This window comes from Anser cygnoides, chromosome 3 (genome assembly GCF_040182565.1).
Source record: "Anser cygnoides isolate HZ-2024a breed goose chromosome 3, Taihu_goose_T2T_genome, whole genome shotgun sequence".
Classification (NCBI taxonomy): domain Eukaryota; kingdom Metazoa; phylum Chordata; class Aves; order Anseriformes; family Anatidae; genus Anser; species Anser cygnoides.
Genome location: NC_089875.1, coordinates 110928978 through 110954686, shown reverse-complemented (window position 1 = coordinate 110954686; position 25709 = coordinate 110928978). Strand labels below are relative to the sequence as shown.

General features: G+C 43.0%; 1 protein-coding gene across 7 annotated transcripts in view; it reads right to left on the bottom strand.

Moving 5' to 3' along the window:
• Positions 1-262: 262 nt before the first annotated feature.
• VSNL1 (visinin like 1) overlaps positions 263-25709 on the bottom strand; it is an 87963-nt gene continuing 62516 nt past the window's right edge. For all 7 annotated transcript variants that reach the window (XM_066994961.1, XM_066994966.1, XM_066994963.1 and 4 more), the window contains exons 3-4: positions 1598-1813; positions 263-661 (exon numbers count right to left, since the gene is read on the bottom strand). In XM_066994961.1, coding sequence (XP_066851062.1) covers positions 464-661; positions 1598-1813 — 414 coding nt within the window. In that variant the 3' untranslated portion in view covers positions 263-463. The remainder of the gene's footprint in view (positions 662-1597; positions 1814-25709) is intronic.

Below are 25709 nucleotides of genomic sequence, written 5' to 3'. Positions count from 1 at the left end.
AAGCACGTGTGGATCAGACTCAAGAACTGAGGAAGTCTTCCCTCTGTCTGTCCAATACTACTTTACAGCAGAATGGTGACATGGTTTATAATAAACAGTTAACATTACCGTGGGAATTCAGTGTCACTAACATTACTCAGTCTAGGAGACACAGAGCTAGCATCAGTAAAACATGAACAATAAATAATATAATTCACTGCAGCACAGGACTGCTGCACAGGCTTCAGAGGAATAGGGCTGTTATGAAATGACAGTGCACACATCACGTTGTGGCAGTTTATTTTTATAATATATACTTTTAAAATTCTTTAGCAAATGACATTCTCATGCACACAAGTGTTTCAAACACAAGAAGCAAGTCCATTTATAGGTAGTCCAAGCAAATTTTTGTGTGTGTGGAAATAGCTGCAAACTGAATGGAACATTAAACTTCTGTGCAGTCTATGATGCATTGTACACAAGCTCATTTTTGAATGTCACACTGCAGGAGTAATACAATGGAAGGATCACTCTTTGCAGCTTCTTTGAATTCATCCAGTGTGATTTGGTCGTCTTTGTTCTTATCCATCTTACTGAAGATCTTGTCTACCCGCTGCTCAGGCGTCAGACCATCCTCATTCATTTTCATCATTATCACAGTGCCCACCATTTTGTAGATGGCCTTTGGGAAGAAACCACATAGAAAATTCAACATGTGATTAACTGGATTTTTTTTCCTGATATGTTCAAATTCTGGAATGATATTCTAACAATAACCTGATTGCCAGTTTCCCTGAGGATTTTTCTTTTTCTAAGAATCTGATGTCCTTTCACTTAAAACAAGGAAGAATGGATTTTACTTTCTTCTTTAAATATTTCTTTAAATGGTTGCATTTTGTATATTAGAGTAAATTTCTTTTGTTTTCTGTTTTACAGTGCAAAGCTGTTGTAACCTATTCCCTGGATGAACTATTTGTTTCATTTTAGTCACTCCCTTGAGATATCCCCTATAAGCTATGAATAAACAGTTTTAGAAGTCATCTTCTTTCAAAAGTTTTCCATGCATACATGTGAGCAAAGTCAGGCAGTAACCATGGTGGCTAGTAGCTGGCAGATGACTAGGGAGGTAAACTACGCTTCCCCTTATATATGACGGTCGTCTTAAAGCTGTGAAAGCTCAGTTAAAATACTGCGTTGTTATCCCTGTAAATTTCTGCAATCGTTTAATCTCCATTAAGCTTTCAGCCACTCAAGCTACAAAACAGTAATTTCATGGGTGTCAAGTGGTTTTGAGATGGGCTTTGTAAATCCTTTGCTCTGCTGTTTTTATGCTTAATCCTTTCATCAGAAAACAAATTTACCTCTTGATATTTAAGAGCTTACATGCACATATGTACTTGCAGCAATTTTCAAAGATTACACATCTATTAAAATGTTAGTGTGTTTGTACCACATATGCATGAGTCAGTATAGGATATATATATATATATATAGAATGCACTTTTTTAATGATAGAGTGCAAAGTCTCATGTGCTTAAAGTCTAAAAGGTATGTGAAAAAGTAATTAAACTTTACTAATGTTCAGACATGTTCTTTTTGAGTGCCATATTGGTCTCACCTCTATAATTTCCAGCATTTCCACTCTTGTAATTTTACCATCACCATCCAGGTCGTACATGTTGAAGGCCCAGTTTAGCTTTTGCTCAAAGCTGCCTCTTGAGGTGATGGACAGTGCACAAATGAACTCTCTGAAGTCGATGGTCCCATCTCCATTTTTATCAAAGGTTCGGAAGGCATGCTGGGCAAACTTAGAAGCATCTCCATACGGAAAGAACTGCAAAATAAAATGATAACTTGAACTGTGGGTAATGCAAGGGAGCTCACTGCGCACCTGCCTGCAAAATACTGAAGTAAGACATTTATGAAGATTTGCTGGTGGGCTTTGTGTAAAACTGAAAACATGTAAACTGCAATAGTTAAAGTGTAATAATTATTAAAAAAAATATTCCTATGAAAATCTGTTTGTTTACTGCAAAATGTATTACAGATAGATTTAATGCTGAAGAGATATTGTAAGGGAAAAAAAAGGCTAGTTTAACTAGATGACCCTTAAAATGCAATCGGGTACAAATTAGAGATTGCACCTAACAAGTAAAGCAGCAGTTACATTCCATACATTCCATGTTTTTTTAGCAATTTTCTGAGGAAACATGTTTAGTTGATGCAGATTGCCATCTTTCAGCTTTGGAAGTTCAACCCAGTGATTTAAATTCAACCCCATCAGAGAGATGAGCAGAGCTGTCTCAGGCTCAAGCTGCACCTGTGGCATTTTGCAGTTCATCTCATGGCCCATGTTATTCGGAGGAAGCAGTTCCTGAGCAGTAACGAGTTGGGATGACTGAATCCTATTTAATGCTGTGAACAGTGCTGAAAACACACCTTGGGGTAGTGCAGTGCTAGGGAGACAGACGGTGCTTTGAGTGGCAGAGCCAGGCTGGCATTCATTCTTGTCTGATCTACACCGCATTTTAAACTATTTCAGATTGTGTGCCTGCTGCTAATTCTGCGGAGCATTTACATTTACAACTGTTATTGTTTTTTGCCTTTATTGTCAGACTATGAAATACAGCAACCAAGGTGAATTTTAACAGTATTTTTTCTGCTTATCAGTAACCAGCCCTTGGATTGTTGCAAGCAAGTAGATGTGTGGGCTTGTTGTTACAAAAATTTATTTATTTAAAAAATCCATATATAGCTTGAAAAATCAGGAACATATGTTCTCTTTTGCCAACAACACAATACAAATGCATATGATGAAAACTGAGATTCAGTTAAGCAATACAGGGCAATGCTGTTCATGCTTAACATCCACTATCAGTGAACACTGACAGTCACTTAGCAAAGTATTTCAAATGACCATCAGATGTAGGTTTTTGGCTGATATTTTTCCTCTGAAAAAAATATGATTTAAGATATTTGAAGCAGTAGTTTCTGTTTCTTTCTGTGGCCCAGTCTCAAGAAAATATATCTTGTAAGAAAGGGAGTTTAAATAATTGCAGCGAAGGGACTGGATGCAAATAATGCTTGTTTCTGTATTCCCAGCACAGTGCCCAAGGGGTCGTAACCTGAAAGTTACCTCCAGACTTATTTTCTCTGATATTAACTTTTCAGACACAATTCTGGATAACCTTTGCAGTGCTGTACAGGTATGATTACAATGTGATCTCTTCTCTGGCTCAGTGGCATTACAATCATTGCAAACATTGCTTCTTGCTCTCAAAAGATATTGCAGGGCTAAATTCTGTCCACATCCATCCATTCAGAATATTGCCCTGTTGTGAATTACCCTACAGGAATGAAGGATTTTGTATTATCCCAGAAGTGGTGTCAAATATGCTCATCTCACTTCCCACATGTCTTTTCAGGAGCATAGGCTGGAGGCACAGAGAGAGGGGGACATGCCGAACCCCTTTTCCAGAGGTATTTTGTTCAGGTTAACATTGCTGTTAGAGCTCCTGTTTTCTCATTTGAATCTGTATGGGTCAGCATCCGGCCGCTGGCTCTTGGCTCCTTCTCCCATAGCTGAAGTATACTGGAAGAACTAAAGAGCTGAATTTCAGTGAAGAAGGTCACCTATGAAAATGGCTAAGAGGTGGCAGCCACTCAGAAATACCCGAGAGCCCCAAGATGAAGTGGGGGATTAGCAGGGGTCAGTGGCTGGAGATGCCGAAGACCATTTCTAAATTATTCATGGGGAAACGTGAACACATAATTCAGTCCCTCATTAGATGAGCATAAGCAAGCTGTGCCTCTCTCTTGTCTTACAACATTGACCTCACGTAACAGGGAGAAAAGCGTCCTCCCAGTTTTCTCACGCAAACAGGACAACAATTTTTCTCTTCTGAGCTGAGAAAGGTGGTGGCATTTACAGCTTAGCAAGGGGAACGATTGGATTTGAAGCCTTTTTTATTTTCTCTGTTTGGTTCCCTCTGGGGAGCAAATGCAGTAAAAGGTCCTTTAGGGACTGAGGACACTCTTCTCCAGTCTGTACCTGCTGGTTTGTATTATTTTTAGCCCAGAACAACTCAAAAACAATGTCAAAACTTGTTTAGAAACCTGCTTGAAGACTTCCATTGTCCATTGGCCCATTCTGAAATGATTCATTAATAAGAAATGAAGTAAAAGAAAACTGAAACAATTGCAGAGCAAAAGAAGCCAGCTCTGGCAAAATATTATTTATCCATTAAGATACAGCGAAGCCTTAGCAAGGTGTAAAGGTCTTTTTTTTTTTTTTTTTTTTCCCCCATTAAAAACAGGCTGTTAACTATGTTAGTCTTAGCCAAGTGGAAATGGGAGACAAGGCTCACTGGAAGACAAACACCAGTTCTGGCAGGAAGGAATATGAGGGTGGTTTAGTTCGCCTCATATGGCACTCTGGCATAGGCTCATTGAACGCTTCAAAAACAAGCACAGAAACACAAGCGGGATTCTCAGGGGCCTACAGCAGCCGGGCAGGTCCGTAGGATCCTCAGCCTCCTCGGGAAACCCTGCCCAGGTGATGAATTTACACGTTAAAGGCAGCAGTTCGCTTCTGCTGCAGCGGTACTACTGAAAAGTGCACTCTCACTTTACACACCAGTCAGGTATCCTGCTTTACCCTTTACATCCAAAAATCAAGGCCAGCTCTACCTGCCTGGGTTTTTTACAGCACTCAGTTCTATGGGTGACCAAACATTGGTCATTTCTTTATTTCTGCTTGTCTAGTCCCATCTCTTTCCTGGCCTGTGCTTTTTCCCAGACCGGTTAGCTCAACAAGCTGGTGTGTGAAGAAACTGTTCTCTACAGACAGCTACTAATTAGGAGAGGAAAAAGGAAGAGAAAAATACAAGTCCCTCTTATTTTACCACTAAATTTTGGAGGAGAAGAAAAATGTCTTGAAGGTGGTGACAGAGCTGGGACCAGCTGAGAGGAGGGTAAATGCAATCTTGCCACCCAGCAAGTCTTAAACCTCCAAGGGTCAGTAAAAGACTACTGCAAGGGATTGCAACTGGCAGGTGGTGCAGCTGGCTCCCACAGGAAAAGCCTTAGACAATTCCTGCTACAAATACATTTTAGGAAGTAGCTGTAGATCCTATTTATCTACTCTGTTAGGTTTTCTTTCATCCCTTTAATGAGTTTTCTAGCCACATGGTTCACCTTTGAGAGAGAAAATGAGCACTTTGAAAATTGGAAAGTTTGGCTTCTTTTGGAAGCTCAGACTGATGGGTTTTGTAGCCATCTTCTTAAATTTGAACTCAGACACCGATTGCTGCTGGTCAAGTCCCATCTTACAGATCCTCAGAAGAAAGAAGGCCTTTGAAGTGTATTTTCCTAACAGTTGTAACAGCTGTTACCCACCATATTTTCTGTAGAGGGACCAATTTCAGAGACGAGGTCTTCTCCCCAGCCATGTATGTCAGTGTTATCATTTTAAGCTGGATCAGATACATTTCCCACTCTGCAGAGCCACAGCATTAAATCTGTTTGAAACCACAGCGCATGAGCACAATGGATATTTTCATCATGAGCTAAAGCTGCGGCAGTATTTTGGTCAGTGAGGGGGATGTCTGTAATAATGTGGGATGCTGCACAGTAGCTTTTCAGGAGGACAAAGCTCTGGGTTCCTGCCAGAAATCTGACATACAAACACAAGAGCTGGTGAGATAAGAAGACAGGTTCCTTTTTAACTCTGTCCTTTAGGAAAAAAAAAAAAAAAAAAGTAATATAATATAACCTACTGTACTCTTACACTTCATGTGTTAAGGCATGAGAACAGGAGAAGATTTACAGGTTCAGATGGCTGGGACCCTTTGGGAAAGTTGTGCCTGCTCTGGCACCGGGGTGAAGTGCAGGGCTGCCAGCATCTTTTTGTACAAAACTGAAACCTAATGTAACAGGGGCATAAGCAGAACAGCACAAAAGGACACAGCAGAAGGCAGAACATGCCCTTTTATAGCCTGTATGACCCAGTACTTCTGTCCTTCTGGATGAGATTTGACTACCCTGGGAATAGAGCTCAAGGGCAGGTCAGGACTGATACATCTTTAAAATAGATAAAACCCATGTTGCAAAGAGTTCCTGAGGATGCACAAAATAAGGGTAGGTAAGGCACAATGTGCCACCATTATTCGTGTTAAGTCTCATTCTCCAGAGCAATGACAGTGAAATGAATGTGAAAGGTTGGGAGCTGCAACCATGCCCATGCTGTAGTGGAGAGTGCTGGCAAAGAGCATCCCTGCACGGGTGGCATGGACCAGGAGGGAGGGGAGCAGCAGGACGGGGCAAGGCCAAGCAGGACCTTGCTTGTGAGCCCACATCTGCAGGTGTGAGAGCTACAGCATCGGCTGGGGATGTGTGTCATGCATCACTCTTGGGTTAATGGAGAGTGGCTCCTCTGAAGAGGTGCCTGAAGTCATCAAAGAAACTTCTCCCTTGATTGGATGTAGGGGGAGCAGAAGGATCACTGAGCTTAAATTATTTTTAATTGAGAAGTTTTCACAGTCCTAAATGGGGAGGCTTCTTGTAATCCTCAGACTAGGCCTTTTCCTAGCTATCTTCCATATATTTTTGGCTGAGCAGTGTTTTCAGTGCTTGCCTACATACCAGGCTTTCCAAAATCCCAGCAGTGGGATGATGTAACATCCTTCCCCTGCTGAAAGGTCTCGGCCTGGATGTGGAAACCCCACATATGCTTCCTTCCTTGCCTGAGACAAACTGAACTGGAGCTCAGGTGAAAGTGCCAGATATATTTCACTGGGGATCAGGGGACTATGAGTTGCCAAACTGGGAACAGCTTGCTCAAACTAATATTAGAGGAATCAGAAAGAGACAAACCTTTTTTTATCAAATCAGCTGTTGAGGAATTCCTTTAGGAGAAAGAAGATTTGGATTCTAGCATTTCCCCCAGTAAACATATTTTAAACTCTACTTTATCTTAGGTAATTTTCACAATTCTCTTTTAAGCTCATCTGCCTCTTAAATGTTATGATGCTAAATACAGTGTGGGCCTGACACTAGAGCAGTATGGGCCGATGCAAATAATCTAATTACTTCAGTGGGGTTTGAACTGTGCCTATGAATGTTAATGCTAAATTTGAAACCATTTCTTTACTTCTAGTTCTGTCAAAGGTTTTCCTATGTTACTATTCGTTACTCCCATTTTTTAATCCATTTTTTACTCCCCTTTTTTTCATGACTCCCATTTTGAAAGAGGGTAGAAAGGAAGACCCGAGGAACTACAGACCAGTGAGCCTGGAAAGACTCCGTGCCTGGAAAGATCATGGAACAGGTCCTCCTGAGGGCAATGTCAAGGCACATGAAGGACCAGGAGGTGATCTGGGACAGCCAGCTTGGCTTCACCAAGGGCAAATCGTGCCTGACCAATCTGCTGGCCTTCTGTGATGGAGTGACTGCATCAGCTGACACGGGAGGACTGAACCATGTCATCTACTTGGACTTCTGTAAGGCTTTTGACACGGTCCCACATGACATCCTGATCTCCAAATGGGAGAGACATGGATTTGATGGGTGGACCATTCAATGGATACGGAGTTGGCTTGAAGGTCGCACCCAGAGTGGCGGTCAATGGCTCTATGTCCAGGTGGAGGGTGGTGACGAGCGGTGTCCCTCAGGGGTCTGTCCTGGGACTGGTGCTGCTTAGTATCTTTATCAACGACAGACTGGGATCGAGTGCAGCCTCAGCAAGTTTGCAGATGACACCAAACTGGGTGGTGCAGTTGATAAAAGAGAAGGAAGGGATGCCAGCCACAGGGACCTGGACAAGCTTGAGAAGTGGGCCCACGTGAACCATATGAGGTTCAACAAGTCCAAGTGCAAGGTGCTGCACCTGGGTCAGGGCAATCCTGGACAGGAGTACAAACTGGGAGAAGAACTCTCTGGGAGCAGCCCTGCAGAGAAGGACTTGGGGGTTCTGGAGGTTGAAAGGCTCAACATGAGCCAGCAGTGCAGGCTTGCAGCCCAGAAGGCCAACTGCATCCTGGGCTGCATCAGTAGAGGTGTGGCCAGAAGGTGGAGGGAGGTGATTGTTCCCCTCTGCACTGCCCTTGTGAGGCCCCACTTGGGGCACTGCGTCCAGGTCTGGCCCCCAGCACAAGAAAGACGTGGGGCTGATAGAGCGGGTCCAGAGGAGGGTCACAAGGATGATCAGAGGGCTGGAGCACCTCTCTTATGAAGGCTGAGGATGTTCAGCCTGAAGAGCAGAAGGCTCCAGGGAGACCTGGAGATCATTGTGGCCTTTCAGTACTTAAAGGGGACTTATAAAAAAGACGGAGAAAAACTTTTTACTTGGGCATATAAAGATTGCACAAGGAGGAATGGTTTTAAGCTAAAAGAGGGGAGATTGAGACTAGATGTCAGGAGGAAATTCTTCACACAGAGGGTGGTGAGGCACTGGCACAGGTTGCCCAGAGAAGCTGTGGATGCCCCATCCCTGGAGGTGTTCAAGGCCAGGCTGGATGGGGCCTTGGGCAACCTGGTCTTGTGGGAGGTGTCCCTGCCTACGGCAGGGGGGTTGGAACTGGGTGATCTTTAAGGTCCCTTCCAACACAAACCATTTTACAATTAGAAGTGATATTTAATGAACTGAAACATAACTAATTGTTGGTGTTTAAGTCCAAACTCCCTAGGGCATTTAGGCATCCAAGGCAAAACACAGAAAGGGACACAGGCAATGAAGGGTGCTGAGCAACCATATACATAGCCTGGTCTTCCACCACTCTAAGGTGTCCAAATGTTTTGCCTTAGGATTTCCAAGGGTTTTCCTCACACAGGTCTTTTCAGCAGACTTTGGAGATCCTGTTTCCAGAGGCAGTTACTCACACCATATTCCAACTAAATCCTTCTGTGGATACTATCCCCAACTGCCCTTTAAATGAAAAGCACTTAGACGAATGTAGATAACCACTGAGCATTTGAGTCTCAGAGCTTTCCAAGGCAGAACTTTACTGCACAAATTTGTCAGGCAAACAAGCGTCCATGAATTTGGCTCCATGAAAGCAGAAGTAATTTTGGAAGCTATGCAGGCTTCCATTAACAATCTGATCCAGCATTAAGTGATCTGGATCCCAGAGATGTGGACGTTTCTGTCCAGTTCTCAGTCACAGAGCAGCAGCCATCAGCACAGAAAGGCACACATACACCATTGCATCGCATGCCTTTAAATGGGCCGAGCTGTTTTGCTCATATACATTGGAAATCAAGTGAAGGCTATTAGGATTCAATTTAATTGAAATTCCAAGCAGTGGAATTGGACGCCTCCATGCTGTGCTAGAGATGTGATGCTGTAACACGTGGGAACACTAGGAACACTTCCAGACATGGCATTCAGATGTGTGGTACATCTTCTGACTTTCTCCCTATCCAATGTTCCTCCTCACCTTGCTTCATCACTCTGTTAGGCAGAAAAATCCCAGGAGAGCTCCCAAAGCTCTCTCAACAGCCACCCCCAGCTACAGCACTGATCTCAGTGGGGCAGAAGCAATGCTGTGCCACTCCACATGAGCTGAAGCAAGTGCTGCACTAGTGGATCTCATGGGGGAGCCTAGGTCTCTGCTCCATCACAGGTAAAGCCAGGGGAAAATTGGCTGGTTGATTGGGCTCTTTGGGTTAATGATGCATGTGAAAACTGCGGGGAATAGCAGCAGGGTTTTGTGGAGAACATTTCAATTATCTTTTCCTAGCTATTTTTACTTTGCAGATGAAGCTGGAAGAAGCAAGCATAGCCCTCTAATAAACTCTGTTCATGATTCATGAATTGTGTTCTCTCTGCCTTCCAAAATGCAAATAAATGGATAAAAATGGTGCTACTGCATCAGAGTTTGTACCTTTTGAAATCCAAGTTCCACGTATTACTCTCAGACGCTAATATAACCCAAGAAACTGCAAGATGATGACCATTTACCTTGCCCATATGTTAAGACTGCAGCTTCTGTTGATGGAATAGGCAATGAAGCAACTGCATCGATGTATTTTTCTCGTGTGTTAACGTAGCTGCACCACTTCAGAAGTCAGATTCATGTTTGTGTTCCTCCTGCTGCTGCCTTTACTGAGAGCATAATATGACCTGATTTCCTCTTTCTACCCTCTTCTCCCATTCAGTGTTTCAAGGGTTATTAACTCCTCCTGGCTTGTTGTACACATACCCAAATACTTCTCACCAAACGCATGTGTATCCCTGCGAGGTAACTGGGAGAAAGGCATTTTCTGTCTCAGCTCTATTCTTTTTATTGTGCTTTATGTATACAAAAGGTGCAGGGCTGTCACAATGGGAAAACACAAGGTCTGTGCATGTAATACCACAACCTGGAACTACAGGTCCGCATGGGTTTTATCAGCCAGATTCCTTCTGAGGCCTATAATCAAGTTTTCCTCTCAAGTTGTCCAAAAATATGAGTCTGATTATGTTCTGCTGAGTATCAGGGCAGAGATTACCCCCATAGGATTGCAGTGGATCGATACACATGCAGCTGGGCTTCAGCTGAAAGGTATGGACCTGAGCCTTTCAACACTGACACAATTCATTGCTACTGCTGCAAAGCAGAAACCAGCAAGGTATTTTCTGCATCAATTAAAAAAAAAAAAAAAAGGCATCAGGGATAAAACATCAGTTCCAGAGCAGGAAGGATATAGGAACATGAGAAATGTGTCTCATCAAAGGATGCGAGAAGAATGAAATAATGTTAAAAAGACTTGAGACAAGGATTTAGGACAGGCATAAATAAATAAATAAACAATCAGTAGCTGAGCTGCAGGGCTGAGCCTCTATGAAGGATAATCTTGAGGACTACCAAATACCAGAATCCAAATGACTTTTTAGATTCAGGTCTCAGTTCTCCACGTGTAAGTTCGTGATGCATCCTTACCTCAGAGGCGTGCGGCGATCAACACAACAAAAGATTGTGACTATTTCAGATACAGCTGCAGTGGGAGTCATAGAGCCAGCAAGAACAGGGGAGAGCTGCCAGATCTCATGGATGTTTACTGATTGTGTCTCTTGCTCAGTAGCTTTAATGCTGTGAACATGTGTGCATGCATAGACACACCTGGAGGCTTATAAGTAGCTGTCAGTTCTTCACATAAAGAAAAAATATTTGGAAGAGCCATGAAATTTCTCCCATTCAGTGGGAAAATTCAAGACTTATACAGGTTCAGTTAGGATCAGAGAAGAGTCTGTATCTTTCTCAGGCCTCCAGGGACAGTGACTAGCTCTTACATTAGTACTGAGGCCTAAGTCACCCTGTCTTGAACATGTTTGTAGCCACTGAGGAAATGTCCATTTGGAGCATGCAGAAAAGAAATACTTGAGAATTCAGGCACAGACCTTGGATCATCAGTACTGGTTCCTTGCACTTATGTGAGATACAGGTCAGGCTAAGAGACCAGCAAACAAGCACAAACCAAAGCCTATGACAAAGCGAGTCCCACAGTAAAACAGCACAAGCTACAGCCAGCATATGCCAAGGGGTTGGAGGAAGATGGATGGGAAAAAAGAGACAGCACTTCCTCTTCTGAAACACCCATCTGGCAGGGTCTTCCTCTAAAAAACTTTCAACGTGAAAAGTTAATCTCTATATTCACATTTGTGGGGAATTAGTCATTAACTAGCAGGAAATGAATTGATTTTCAATCTCAGCTTTTCTCTGATTAGATTTGGACAATGAGAAACTTAATTGAGCTGTGGTAGTGCTATAGGTCAATATGCTAGCAGATCAGTTATTAGTCAGTGCCAACAAAAAAAGATCTTCAGAGAGAATCGTCGTCAAAACAATTAGTATTGCTAATGCATAACTCGAGGACCAGGGCTGATTAAATGTTATTTCTCTTTGATCTCCCTTAACTGAAAAACAGCACTGGAACACTTTATTTATTTTAAGTTTGGCACAGTCTTCCACTACCCCAAGGTCAGTGATAGCACAGGGCTATGACAATGTCAGGACCCTGCTGTGCTGTAGCTATGCCCCAGACTAATTACATCCTTTTTCTTGACACTATGTTATCTCTTTAGGAATCTGGGAACATACCAGATGGAGAATACACTGATTTGGGACACTTCTTTTTTTCTTTTTTCTTTTTTCTTTTTTTTATTTTTCTTTTCCCCTTAAAGATCATCCAACTTCGTTCGAATTCTGAAAAAAGGGTTTAATTTCCCAGTGAGTTTTGGCTCCAAAGGTTCAGAGTATTAACTTGAATGCTGTGCCTGCTGTGTTGTGAAGCCCTTAGTGCAAATTTCCGAGAAGAATAGAGCTATAGAAGCATCGGTAAGTGCTATTTCCAGCCAAAAAGAGATTTGAAACACGAGTCACTAAAGTCTGAGATATCCATCTTATGAACAGACGCAGATGGAACCACAGAAAAGATCCTCGTGCCTGAAATGTCTCATACACTTTATGTAACATGCCCTCCTAAAATTCTTAAACACGATGGAGTTGTTATAACTCAGTACTGCAGAAAGGGAACTGCAGAAAGAGAAGGAAAATGGCTGTAGCTGGGAGTATCAGAGATCTGAGGATTTGAACCTCAAGAACTCAGTGAGTGCTAAACTACAGAATTCCTTTTCTTAATACTAAGTGCAAAACCTGCCATTTCAGGAGTTATCAACAAAAAGCCTTAGCTTCTGGGGAGACCTACCAATTCCCTCACATGTACAGATCACTCCAGTGAGCTGGGAACTGGTGGACTCAGATATCTTTTCCAGCTCATCCAACCTTTGACAGTAGGGCAGTCCATAAACCTTTTAATCCAAGGAAGACAACTAAAGCCTGAAATCACAGAATCGTTGAATGATTTGTGTTGGAAGGGACCTTGAAGACCATTCAGTTCCAATCCCCCTGCCCTGGGCAGGGACACCTCCCACCAGACCAGGTTGCCCAAACCCCATCCAACCTGGCCTTGAACACCTCCAGGGATGGGGCACCCACAGCTTCTCTGGGCAACCTGTGCCAGTGCCTCACCACCCTCACAGTCCAGAAAGACCAAAGGAGTGGAGAAAGATGAAAGCTGTACGATACCACAAGCACTTTGCAAGAACTTGCCCTGCTGAGAATAGTATCAAGTATTCAAAGACAGAAAATGGGAAGGGCTGAGCGCCCACAAAATCAGTGTGCCCTGCTGCTTGTTGCCAGCATAGGCCAGAAGAGGGAACCCCAGCCTGCACCTCCAGACATGCCTAGTGGGTAGCTCGATCCCAACAGGAACATATGTAACAGGCTAAATGTCTGGATTACACCCACCGTCTCTAAATCAGTCATTGTGGAGTTGTATGCAAATAACCCCCATCTTCATCCCTCTGTTCCCAACCAATCATGGGGAATGGATTGGGAGTGGTTATTTTTTATTTTGTACCCCAAAGTGCAAACCTTTACCAATGCCTAAGGGCATTAATTTATGATAGAGTGCTTGGAAACCAACACGGGTGAATCCTGACAGCTCTTTGCTTGGAGACCATATATGTGTCCCTAAGCTTTTGGCACATAAACAGATACCTGATCAGAGCTGTTAAAATCATGTATTACACAATAAGATTTCAATGCAGTACAAAAGGGAGAAAAGCTGAGGAAATGGAAAGAACCCCAGTGTTTGACATGAGATGCAGGAAGGATGGTGGCAATAGTTCAAGTAATAGATAAGGGGTAGATGGGCAGTGACTTGGTATCGTCTTTTTTTTTTTTTTTTTTCCTTGCTGTCCCTAGGCACATCTTACTGACTTTTGTTTTCAGTACTGGGTTTGAAAGCAACCCAACAAGTCACAGAGGAATTGTCCTAAAATGAAGTTTCTAATCATCTGAAATTGGAAATAGGCCCACATTTCTAAGTGCTTCAAGGTCTATTCCAAAGCTTTTCTTGTGCAACAAAGCTGTGAGCAGATAGGTTTTCAGGTCTCTTTCTGAAAAAATTGTACAGACCTGCTTAAGAGATTCATCCATCTGCAAACCTTCAGGTTCTGTTGTCATAGACAATAATAACAAAAAAGGACTCTTTCAACACAATGTGGTTTTAGGATTCCAGCTTTGCAAGACAACATATTTTCTTCCGTATCTAGGCTTTCTCTTAAAGCACAAACATTTTAAAAGGTCAACGCCGAGACTGGCAATCCCAGTAGAGTGTAAAAACTATGAAATACATTCCGGTACTAGGGATCATGCATACGTATACGAAACACTGGAATAGAAGGCTACAAGTTTTTCCGAAGAGAAAGGCAGGGAAGGAGGGTGGGGGTACTGCCCTCTATGTTAGGGAAGGGATTGATTGCAAAGAGCTGCCTCTGAGAAACAGTCACAAACAGTTTGAGAGCTTGTGGATAAAAGTTAAGGACTGGACCAATAAAGGACAGCTTGTGTTTGGGGCTTACCACAGGCCACCTGATCAAGGGGAGCCTGTTGAGGAGGCCTTGCTGCTTCAGCTACAAGAAGCATCATGCTAGCACGCTCTCATCCTGATGAGGGACTTCAGCCACCTGAATGTCTGTTGGGAAAGCCACACAGCAGGCTGTGAGCAACCCAGGAGACTCCTGGAGTGCATCGGGGATAAATTCCTGGTCCAGGTATCAGACAGATCAACCAGAGGAGAAGTGTTACTGGACCTCGTGCTCACCAGTGCGGATGAACTCACTAAACAGTCTGGGCTGCAGCAACCATTCCCTGTTTCAGTTTGTGATCTCGTGGAATATGGGGCTGGCAAAGAGCAGGGTCAGGACCCTGAACTTTCAAAGAGTGAACTTCCAGCTGCTTAAAGAACTGGTGAATGAGATCCTTTGGGACACTGTCCTCAGGAACAGAAGAACTGATCAGAGCTGGCAGCTCTTTAAGGACACATGTCTTAGAGCACAAGAGCTCTCCATCCCCATGTGTAAGAAATCAAGCAGGGAAGGTGGGAAACCGGCATGGCTGAGCAAGGACCTGCTGGTCAGACTGAGGTGTAAGAAGGAATGCACAGGCAGTGGAAGTGGAGACATGTGGCATGGGGAGAGCACAGGGATGCCAAGGAGGTGATCTGAGACAGCCATCATGGCTTCACCAAGGGCAAATCATGCCTGACCAGTCTGCTGGCCTTCTGTGATGGAGTGACTGCATCCGCTGACAAGGGAAGAGCAATCGATGTCATCTACCTGGACCTTTGACATGGTAAGGCCTTTGACATGGTCCCACATGACATCCTGGTCTTCAAATTGGAGAGGTATGGACTTGATTGGTGGGCCATTCAGTGGGTAAGGAATTGGCTTGAAGGTTGCACTTAGACAGTGGTGGTCAATGGCTCTATGTCCAGGTGGAGGGTGGTGATGAGTGGTGTCCCTCAGGGGTCTGTCCTGGGACCAGTGCTGCTTAATATCTGTATCAGTCACATAGACAGTGGAATTGAGTGCCCCTCAGCAAGTTTGCAGATGACACCAAGCTGAGTGGTGCAGTTGATCCAACAGAAGGAAAGGATGCCATCCAGAGGATCCTGAACAAGCTTGAGAAGTGGACCCATGTGAACCTAATAGGGTTCAGGAAGAAGGGAAAATCCTCATTGTATATAAATTATTTTTTTCCATCATTTATGTTCTTTTATCATCTGTAGAAAGAGACGTAGAACCACCTCCCTGTGAGACATATGGATCCCTGTCTTTATGCAGAGATGCCATCTCCCTGGACATGCTATTGCTGTGCTATTACTGACTGTGCTCACAAGCCAATGCAGATAAAACATGGGTATTGATAGTAGCGATATTCAGTAATAGATGTTTCCCAAAGGTTTCTCCTTTTTATGCTATTGGCCAGCTAAAGCAGATAGTATCATCTAGCAGAGCAGAGCTTCCCCCCAGTTCCACCCCTAACTCCTACTCCAATAAACTCCTGGGGATGCAGGCTTCTGAGATTAATTTAAATGAACCAGATGTTTGGAGGGGGGAAATTACCCAACAGATTGTTTCCTTAGTGCTAACTTTGTATTATCATGTTGCAGTGGACCTCTGTGGTTTTATCCATCCTTCCAGGTATCAGACATGATGGCAAGGGCCCACTTTAGAGAAAAAACATAAACCTTTTAGTACAAACTGGTGCATGCTGTTTGTTGATTTAAAGCACTGGAAGTGAGAAGCAGGCATCTCTCCTGCATCAGCCTGCTGGAGTAATGAAGTGAAACTCTTGAGTAACTTTAATCTGTCAGTACATAGAACCTTTGAAAAGGAGCTGAAGCTCCTTTTTGCAATCAGAAAGCCATCACGTGCTGCTCTGAAGCAAAAAGCTATAATGGGTAGAGCAGCCTCTTTTGTTATTGATAAATCAGTCAGCTAAGATTTTACCCAACACTTGTTTCCTTTAAGATCTTACAATTATTCATATACTCAGTCTATAAATGGCTTAACACTAGAATGCAGTAAGACCTGCCAAGAACAGCCATACAAAAGGACAGCATAAAATAAATTCTAAAAACTGCAGAGAATGTGACCTTTAAATTAAAAATGAGCTTTATCTAAAAAGGTGAAGAAAATTCTACTAAAAAAAAAGGTACATCAATATGCATCTTTAAAGCTGCTATCCATGCCCATTTTTCATCACTAAGATATCTCATTGCATGTACTATTTGACATCACCATAATGACTAAAGTTTCAATAACATAATTACAAGCCAGCTGAAAAGGAGACAATAAAGGCACATCAGCAATACACTTCTCTAATGTTGAGTCCTTACAGCTTTATTTATCACACAAGCTTCGAGTAGTTACACGTTCTTCGGATCAGATTACCCTCTGTGCACCAGACCAACTGAAGATATCCATACCACTGACATCACACATAAAATTCTGAGAATGACAAGTGTAGAGCTTATGCCTTCACTGTACTGGTGACTGCAATTTTGTTTCAAAATCAAATCCATCTGAATTCTTCCCCTCAGACACAAAAATCCTCTAAAAACCTGAAAGTCCAACTAAATACACCTGCAAGAAGGAAAATACAAGGTCTATTTATAGATGCAGCAAGGAATAACTGGAGGGATGTATCAGAACCAATGTTTCCCATTAATAAACATTACCTCAAAAATACGCTCAAAAATGTAGACTGATGTAATCTAACAGCCCAGAATTATAATTATGGTAACTAGCTCACACTGGGGAACAACTGTTGCTTTTTCACACTGAGTAATGAATATGAGTAATAGATTTGACTTTTTCCCCCAAGTATTCTGGTAAACATGTTAAATAAATCAGTTTGTAGGCTTTCATGAATAAACAATAACAGCTACTCAATCCTTAGCAAACAGGCAATACAATAACAATAATAATAGCAAAAAGAGTTCAGTATAGCGGTGAGAATTCAAAGGAGGATTAGTCATACATGCCTTTGGATAAGTTAGCTCTCTTATCTTATGAGTGGAGCAGATCTCATCATCTTTAATAGTCTTGTATCATAGAGTCAATAAAGATGCACAAAAAGCCCTACAGACATTAATAGTAGAACAAAAAACTCTGTAATCATAACCAAACTCTTATACTACCAGCTGCTTTCCAGAAGGATTCTGGTTTACATTTGCCAAGAGGGATACTCCAAGGAACACTGACTGTTCTTGGTGATGCCAATTGCCAAAATGTCCTTTTGAAGCTTACAGCTGGGAGATACACCCCAGTTCTTGACATTTCCAAGTTCTTTCATACCTCCTCTATGAGTTGACTGCATATAATGGTCTCTAGGGATTCATTTCTAGAGAAACACTAATGCAATATATTTCACACATATTTGATAGACCAACTTTATGTATCAAATGTAATTAAGTTGAAAAATAATGAGCTAATTCTGGTAAAGTGTTAAATTCTCAAACAAAAAAAAAATCAAAACCAAAGTTACATGAAGATGAGAATTAAACAAAAAAGCATCACCTTGATTGGCTGCTATTACCACAGAATTAACAGGTAGATACCTTATCCTGCATGGGTGCTTTTCTGGACTTGTCCTCCTATTGCATTCCTTTCTCAACACGCTCCTGGCTTGAAGGGTCTTTTTGACGGCCAAAGGATTTTCAAGCCTCTAAACACTATAAATCATCTGCCAGAGGCATTCACTGAAAAACCACTCTGTTAAGACAGCTGTCTCTAGAATGTAACTCTGCATGGCATCTTATTTAAAATATATGACAGAGTTGGCATTTCATCTGTACATGCTCTCACAAAAATAGGGCATAACCCCCTCCTCATAGCATGAGATTTTTATGGAGAAGTGGCAGCATCTCCATAACTAACGTTGCAACCAGATTTCCTTGTAAAGGAGTCTCGAAATTCTTTGCGCCTTTCCTCAGTGACAGCTAAATATCTAAGGGTGATAATACTAGCCAGGCAAAGACCTTCAACAAAGCAGCCACGGAATTCAGTCTCTGAGGGTGTAATGAGTTCTTACTGAACAAGAAACATAGGACAAATGTATATATATAGTCCCTGTTAAACAATAGGAGGGAAGAAATTTGAAATATGCCTTAGGTAGGACATGTCTAAAGAAAATAATTTAAAAAAGCCTATCATAGCTAATGGGCTCTAGTGCTTTTTTACTGCTGTCAAAATATGGAGAAGCCTGTCTTGCAGGCTGGGGCCTAGGGTCCAACTAGAAAATACAACACTGGCATTTCAACCCACACCTGGGATGAAGCCCACAGGATATAGAAGTCCACTCTATCCTATAGCAAGACTAGGATATGGTCTTGCTGCCTGGGCAGATTTGGCAGCAGCATCTGACACGGCCCTGGGCAGAGACAGCTCATGAGAAAGAAGGTGAAATTCTAAACCACAGCACTAGAGCTCTCAAACTGAGTATTTTAAGCATTCACACAACCAAATATCACTAGCAGTTAGTAGCAGTATTTTGTGTTGTCTGAATATGATGGGGAGAGAATTTTGAAAGTGCCAAAATCTCTACAGGTCAACCAGAAATTGCTTTCTGTGATAACTCTGTCCTTCCTTTCTTACACCAAGTATCAGAAAGTCTTTATCTCTGAAATAGCTCGGTTTCTCTTGGTAGAGGTTAAGCAGACCACCAATTCTTAGGAAGCTAACAGCGCTCAATAGTATTTTTACAGAGGTCTACCAGTTGGAGAGTCCCTGTGCCAAGCTTTTGGCTCTCTTTATTTTGGAAACAGTGATAGCATACTCAAAGGAAGCACAGAAAAAGGTAGATTTTCACAGCTGTCCAGGTTATTCATGAAGAAAACCATCTAAATTCAACCTAAATAAAGCCCTGCTGGTAGAAAAAGAAACTCTCAAACCTAATCATTTCCACCTGCTGTCGAGGGAACTATGCATCAATACTTCTTAGACCCTCACCCCCATCCTGAAAAATGGTTATCTGGCTTCTCTTATTCACTAGATTTCTGACTGCCACTCAGCTGTGGACAGTCCTGATAACTAACTGGAACAGCAGCTCCTGTGAATACACTACCTCTATCCTGGCAGCAGCGTTTGCTGAAAAAAAATGTTTTTGTTAGTGAATGTATTTAAATAGTCTGGAATGTGTAGTTTAACAGGCAGCCTGACAAACACCAGCTTAGAGTTCATTGCTTCACTCTTCTTTATCCATGGAAAGAAATGATGCATCTTGCTGGGGTGATGCATCCCAGGACAGGTATGTAACAGCAGCCATGACATGAATCCCATTTCGTGTGAGCACTTTGTGACTTCTTGTGTTATGAAGGATTGCATGACACTATCCTGAATACAAGAATAGATCCGTAAAGAACAAGATTTTAATTCTCAGATGAAATACGAAGTGTTATTTCCTGCTGCAGTCTTTAACTGATGACATACCTATAACCTTTCTAGATTTACTAATGAACTAGACAGCCCAGTTGAATTTCCAGTAAAACTCATAAATATCTGCAATCTGTAAAAAAACATTCTAACCTCTGATGTGAAATGACAGTGAGAGACAGCGATGGTGTGGCACTGAAGCTTGAACGCAATGCAAATTTGAGGTCACAATACCATGTGTTTGAGACCTGTCATGACACTGAAATGTAAGTTAAGCTGTCACAGCAGTATGGTGACATGTATCATTTAGCATGCTGATAAAGAACCTAAAATCCAGAATGACTGGAGAGCCAAGGAAAAGAAGCTGTGTTTTTTTTTCTTACCCTGAACACATAAATAGGAAAGATTCGTTGCTGTTGTCCTACGAGCACACTCTCTCTGAGATGTCAGTCTGAAGCAACAACTGACCTGTGCTGTATTTATAAAGAGTGGCATAACACGTTGACTTTTGAACTGAAATGTATCTTTGGTTATTTCTACTGCTGCAGTGGAGCTGACTATGTTTTCACAAGAGGGCAATGTACATTTTCTAGTCACAGCAAACTATTTTGTGCTTTTCCTTTGACAGATATCAAAGCTCCCATCGCTTCAGGAGATGCAATAATCTGTAGATTTAGGTAGCTATATGGATTCACAAGATGTGTGGTTAATAACAGGTTTTCAATTTTAAAAAGAGCTGTTTTCACACCTACAGAGATCTGAGTGATCCCAAACTTCTTTTCTAGCATCAGTCTAATCCTACAGTCGACCCACACAGGTGGACAGCAGAGTACCAGCAAAGCAAGACAATAAAAAAGCTTGCAAGATCATACACATACAAGCCCCCTACCAATTCTGCCACTTTTATACCCATCAACTGATTAGTTTTTGGGTCCACATGCTTGTGACTTTTGGGTGGAGATCAACATAGATTAATTGCTCTAAGCAGCCTTCAGGAAAACTCAAATTCCAGGGAAAGGGCCACCCCACACTTGCAGACTGAGTCCCCGCTGAAGCACAGCAAGTCTGGGATGTACTGGGCACAACAAAGCCAAAGCCCATGCACTGCAGAATCAATCTGCACATGTACAACATGCCCGGTGCTGACACCAAAAGGTGCAAAGCTCATTGCTCTGGCACAAATTATATAACACGCAGGCATTGGGACGTGGCTATTTAACTGTTATTTATACTGAAAGGAGTGGGATCATGTAACTCTCCCCAGGAAGACTCCCAAGTCCAGACACAATGATGAGAACCAGCATTTTTTTGAATTTTTGGTATTGGCAAGAATTAGCATGGCTGAATCATCCGCCAGCAAATCTCAATCTCAAGCCAGCAAACAGTGCAGCACTGAGAGGGCAAGCACATTTCTGGCTGCTCTGAAAAGACCAGGAATTACAGTTTCCATGTAAAGCAGGTGGTATCTTGGTTTCTAAATACCTTGGATCACAAGTCAGATCTTCTTCCAAATTCTCCATGGAAAGGTTGGGTTTTGTTTTCAGGCACTAGAAACAGAGCCAAGGCCAACCAATGAGGTAAGATGAGGCTTTTCTGTCTGTGTTATGTTTCCGAACAAGTCCCAGCCATTTCCTTAAAGTTAGTCATCCACTTTTGAATACCACATCACTCATAGCCTTACACTGCAGCCAGGCTTTCAGCTTAAAAGATTGACCAAAACCAAGGGGGAATACAAAGCATAAAGGACCTACTAGGGGCCTCTGTAGTGAGGGGCTGGTTTCCTGCTGTCCCTGTGTCTATCACAGCTTAATATCTGCAGTCTGCTAAAACCCAGGCAGGATCCAAATGAGCTTCAGGGAGCTGGCGGAGCTCTGGGGTCCTGAGAAGAGTGACCACTTGCACTGGAAACATTTATGACACTGCATGGAAGATTCCCCCACATTTCTCAGCTTGCATGGAGATGCTGTAGGCTTGTCCTCCCTCTGCCTGGGCAGCAGATACAAAGAGGCTCTGGCACAGACTGTTCCATCTACCTCCAGATTCCCCTTCCACTAACATCTCTTTTCAGTTTAACTTGAAAAGATAAGAGCAATTTAATCTTTCCTGCCTTCTACTTGAAGGTTTTGTTCTAAATGTATTTTGACAGCAGAAATAAAGACAAAGTTTTAATAGAACTAACTCAACCACAAACTGAATTATGTATTTCCATTTCAGGAGAGAATCTCACTGCTAATAACATCACTCTCCTTCCAAAAGCATGCATGACAGAATTCAAAGCATTTCTCTGTTCCATAATGGTATTTTATATCTGGCAGTAGCTATGCAGCACAATGATTTCTCCCTCTTACACGTGTATATGTCATGCATCTCACTTGCTTTGTCCAGGAGTCAGGGTGGGACCATCTGAATTGCTGAACCAGTCTGTCTGGAAATTTTGTGTGCTAGCAGATTAAAATGCAGACTGAACTCTGGCAACATCCCTGGTTTGGAACCCTGCCTAGAACCTTTATTTCTTCATATTATGTGTTCTCTGGAAAGACAGAGCAGCTACAGGCTTTCTGTAGGACCCCCACATCAACAATCTTCCCCCAAAATGGAAGCACATGGCAAGGCAGGGTCTAAGCACTCTTGATAGCTTGGAGCATCTTAATTTTCCAACACCTGATCTTTATTTGCTTCCCATTTTACAGAAATGAGTGCAGTCACCAAGCAGCTTACTAAACTGGGGTCAAATCCTGAATAGATGCCATGCTCACAGAAGCTTCGTTCCTAATCAAACACCCACTGAAGTCAACAAAAGTGTCAAAAGAAAAAAAAAAGCCACATTTTATTTTGTGACTACAAGGAAGGCAATTGAAACAATTTCCATCAGCTGCTAAACATATGCTCTAATGACCACCACTGGATTATTAGTAGTGACCTAGATGCAAAAAGCTTTGATCTTCTTACTCCTGGGTTATTATCCAGTTTCTAGTTCTCTTAAGGTCAATCAGAGTGAACAAAACTGAGGATGGGTGAAAAATGTGTGCAATAACAGAGAGAAGACCACAGAGTATTGATCCCCAGACACCTCACTGAACAGAGCAGGCAGACGTTAGCAAACATGATTAATAAGAGCAAGCCAGAAAATAGCATTACATTTCAAAGAAAGCAAGGGGTGAATAGCTTGAAGTAATGAGATACAAAGTCTTTCACATGTAGGTCACCAGTTTTAATCCAGCTCTGGTCATAACATACTCTGGTCATTAATATCTGACAGCTGTCTGGCAGTGACAAAGAATGAGATGGTGGTCCTGGTTTAATTGCTAGTGGTATCTGCAAAATAAAACATACCAACAGAGTTGTTAATGCTGTTAAAAGTCTAGGCAGGAAGGTCAAGGACTGACTGGGTATTGAGAGAGGACCTCTACACCCTTACCAAAAAGCTTCATTGTCTGTTAGTGTCAACTTGAGATATCTCAAGAGTAATAAATCTTTTTTAAGGGAACAGAGGATAAAGAAAGAAAGAAAAAAAAAGTTCAAAGAGAGCTGTGGAAACCCTATTGCCGTAAACCCAGATCAAGGGCTAGATCCCCAGCTGGTGCTCCCACCAAAGCTACATCAGTTTACATTGCCCAGGACCTCTCACAGATATTTTCAAACAGAAGCAGATACATGGAGCCATGGAGTTGGGGAAGGAAGGCAGAGAGCAGACTAAAGCAGGGAAAAAGAGACTGAGAGCAAAGAAACAGTACTGTACTCTGAATAAGCTTAGAGAATGACGGCACAGGAGATGACCTTAGCATGGGTCTTTCTCCACATGGAGATCCCTGGTTGTCACAACCTGGTCCAGAAAAGCACTTACTACGTACACTGTGGGTCCCACTACTGCCTCTGAGGTGTGTCACGCCTGACACCACGGATAGTGGGAACAGCCTGCATGGCCACATCTCACTAACTTGTGCTGCAACCCACTCCTTAAGAGCACTACTCCAACCAGTAAGTGAGGTCTGGAGAGAGGATGAATTTCTAAGTCATACAGTCAGAATCAAGGGTCCACCCAGAAATGATGAATAAGAAGCAGAAGTCCTTACTGCTGTTTTCTCAAGGCCTTTTTCTTAGAATATGGGACAGGCCTGATTATTCTACAGCTTCCAGACAGATCCTCCCAGCTGCAGACAAGAACAGAGAGCTCTCTTTTCTACTTTTAAATTAAAAAAAAAAAAAATGTTTTTACTTTCCTCTAATATTTGTGCCTTTGTTGTTTTGGAAGAGATTTATCTCACTTTACCTGCCCCAAAACCACATATCCCCTCTCAGTGAGTTATCAAGGTTCCATCGACACTGCCCAGAGAGAAGTAATCGCCTCCATCAGATTTATCCTTAAAATAGGAGGCTGCTCGGAATGGGTAAAATGAACTCTTCCCTCAGTGGGTGGCTGGTGGAGGTGCCCACTATCTAACTTAATTAGACTCCAATGCAGCAGAAAATACGGGAGTTGAACACCACCTTTTGCAAACAGAGTGGCTCTTCAAGCATTTTGTGAACATTCTGCATGAATACTTTGGGTGAACAATGCATTCCTGATTACATATAGAATGCCATCCTGTTATACAAAGCATAACATTTTTACACGTAATAGCCAAGTTACCTAAAGATATTTGTTTGCAAAAAACAACAAACCAATTATGTGCCTAAACAGAAGCATATAGTTAAAAATGGTGGTTTCAAGTCTTTCTTCCTCACAATAACCAGCACTGTTTTATCTGTTCAGCGTAAGAAACATGCCAAAACAGTCATGCTTTTTTTCTTTGTATTGGGTTTATGTGGCAAACTTTTGGTAGCAGGGAGGCTGCAGGGGTGGCCTCTGTGAGCAGAGCCCAGCAGTTGCCCCGTGTCAGATCAGAGCCAGCCCCATACAGCTCCAAAACAGACCCGCTGCTGCCCAGAGCTGAGCCAGTGAGCAAAAATGGGTGGTCCTCTGGGAGAGCAGATTGAAGAAAGGGGGGAAAAAAAATGTTGTGCAACTGCATCTGGAAGAGAAGAATGAGAAAATGTGAGAAACCCATCCCTGCAGCCGCCAAGGTCAGTGCAGAAGGAGGGTAGGAGGTCCTCCAGGCACGCAGCAGCAGTTCCCCTGTGGAGAGGCCCCTGGTGGAGCAGGCTGTCCCCCTGCAGCCCACGGGTCCCACACGGAGCAGATCTCCACGCTGCAGCCCGTGGAGGAGCCCCCGGTGGAGCAGGTGGATGTGGCCTGGAGGAGGCTGCGGCCCATGGAGAGCCCCCGCAGGAGCAGGCCCCGGGCCGGAGCTGCAGCCCGTGGAGAGGAGCCCACGCAGGAGCAGGGGGCCTGGGGGGAGCTGCCGCCCGTGGGGGACCCGTGCTGGAGCGGTTTGCTCCTGGGAGATGGACCCCGTGGTACGGAGCCATGTGGGAGCAGTTCTTGAAGAGCTGCTGCCTGGGGGCAGCCCCCGCAGGCTCAGTTCGGGAAGGACGGCATCCCGTGGGAGGGACCCCACGGGGAGCCGGGACAGGAGCAGCAGAGACAAAGCATCAGGGACTGACCACAGACCCCATTCCCCGCTCCCCTGCACTGCTCGGGGGAGGGCGGGGGGGGGGGGGGGGTGGAGTATATAGAATAGGGTGGATGGGGGGGAGGTGTTTTTAGTTTTCTTGTAGTTTCTCACTGTTCTAGGCTGGTAGTGATAGGAAATAAATTATATTAATCTTCTTATGTTGAGTCTGTTTTGCCTGTGATGGTGACTAGTGAGAGATCTTCCTGTCCTTATCTCAGGCTTTGAGCCCTTTTCATCATGTTTTCTTCCCTTTTTCTTTGAGGATGAGGAGTGAGAGAATGGTTGTGGTGGAGTTCAGCTGCCCAACAGGGTAAAAACATCTCATTCTTTTAAAGTAATTTTTAAAATTTCTCCACTTACTTTTGGAACTGTGCAAGCGACATGCCAAGAGACACACTTCCAAGTATTTTGCA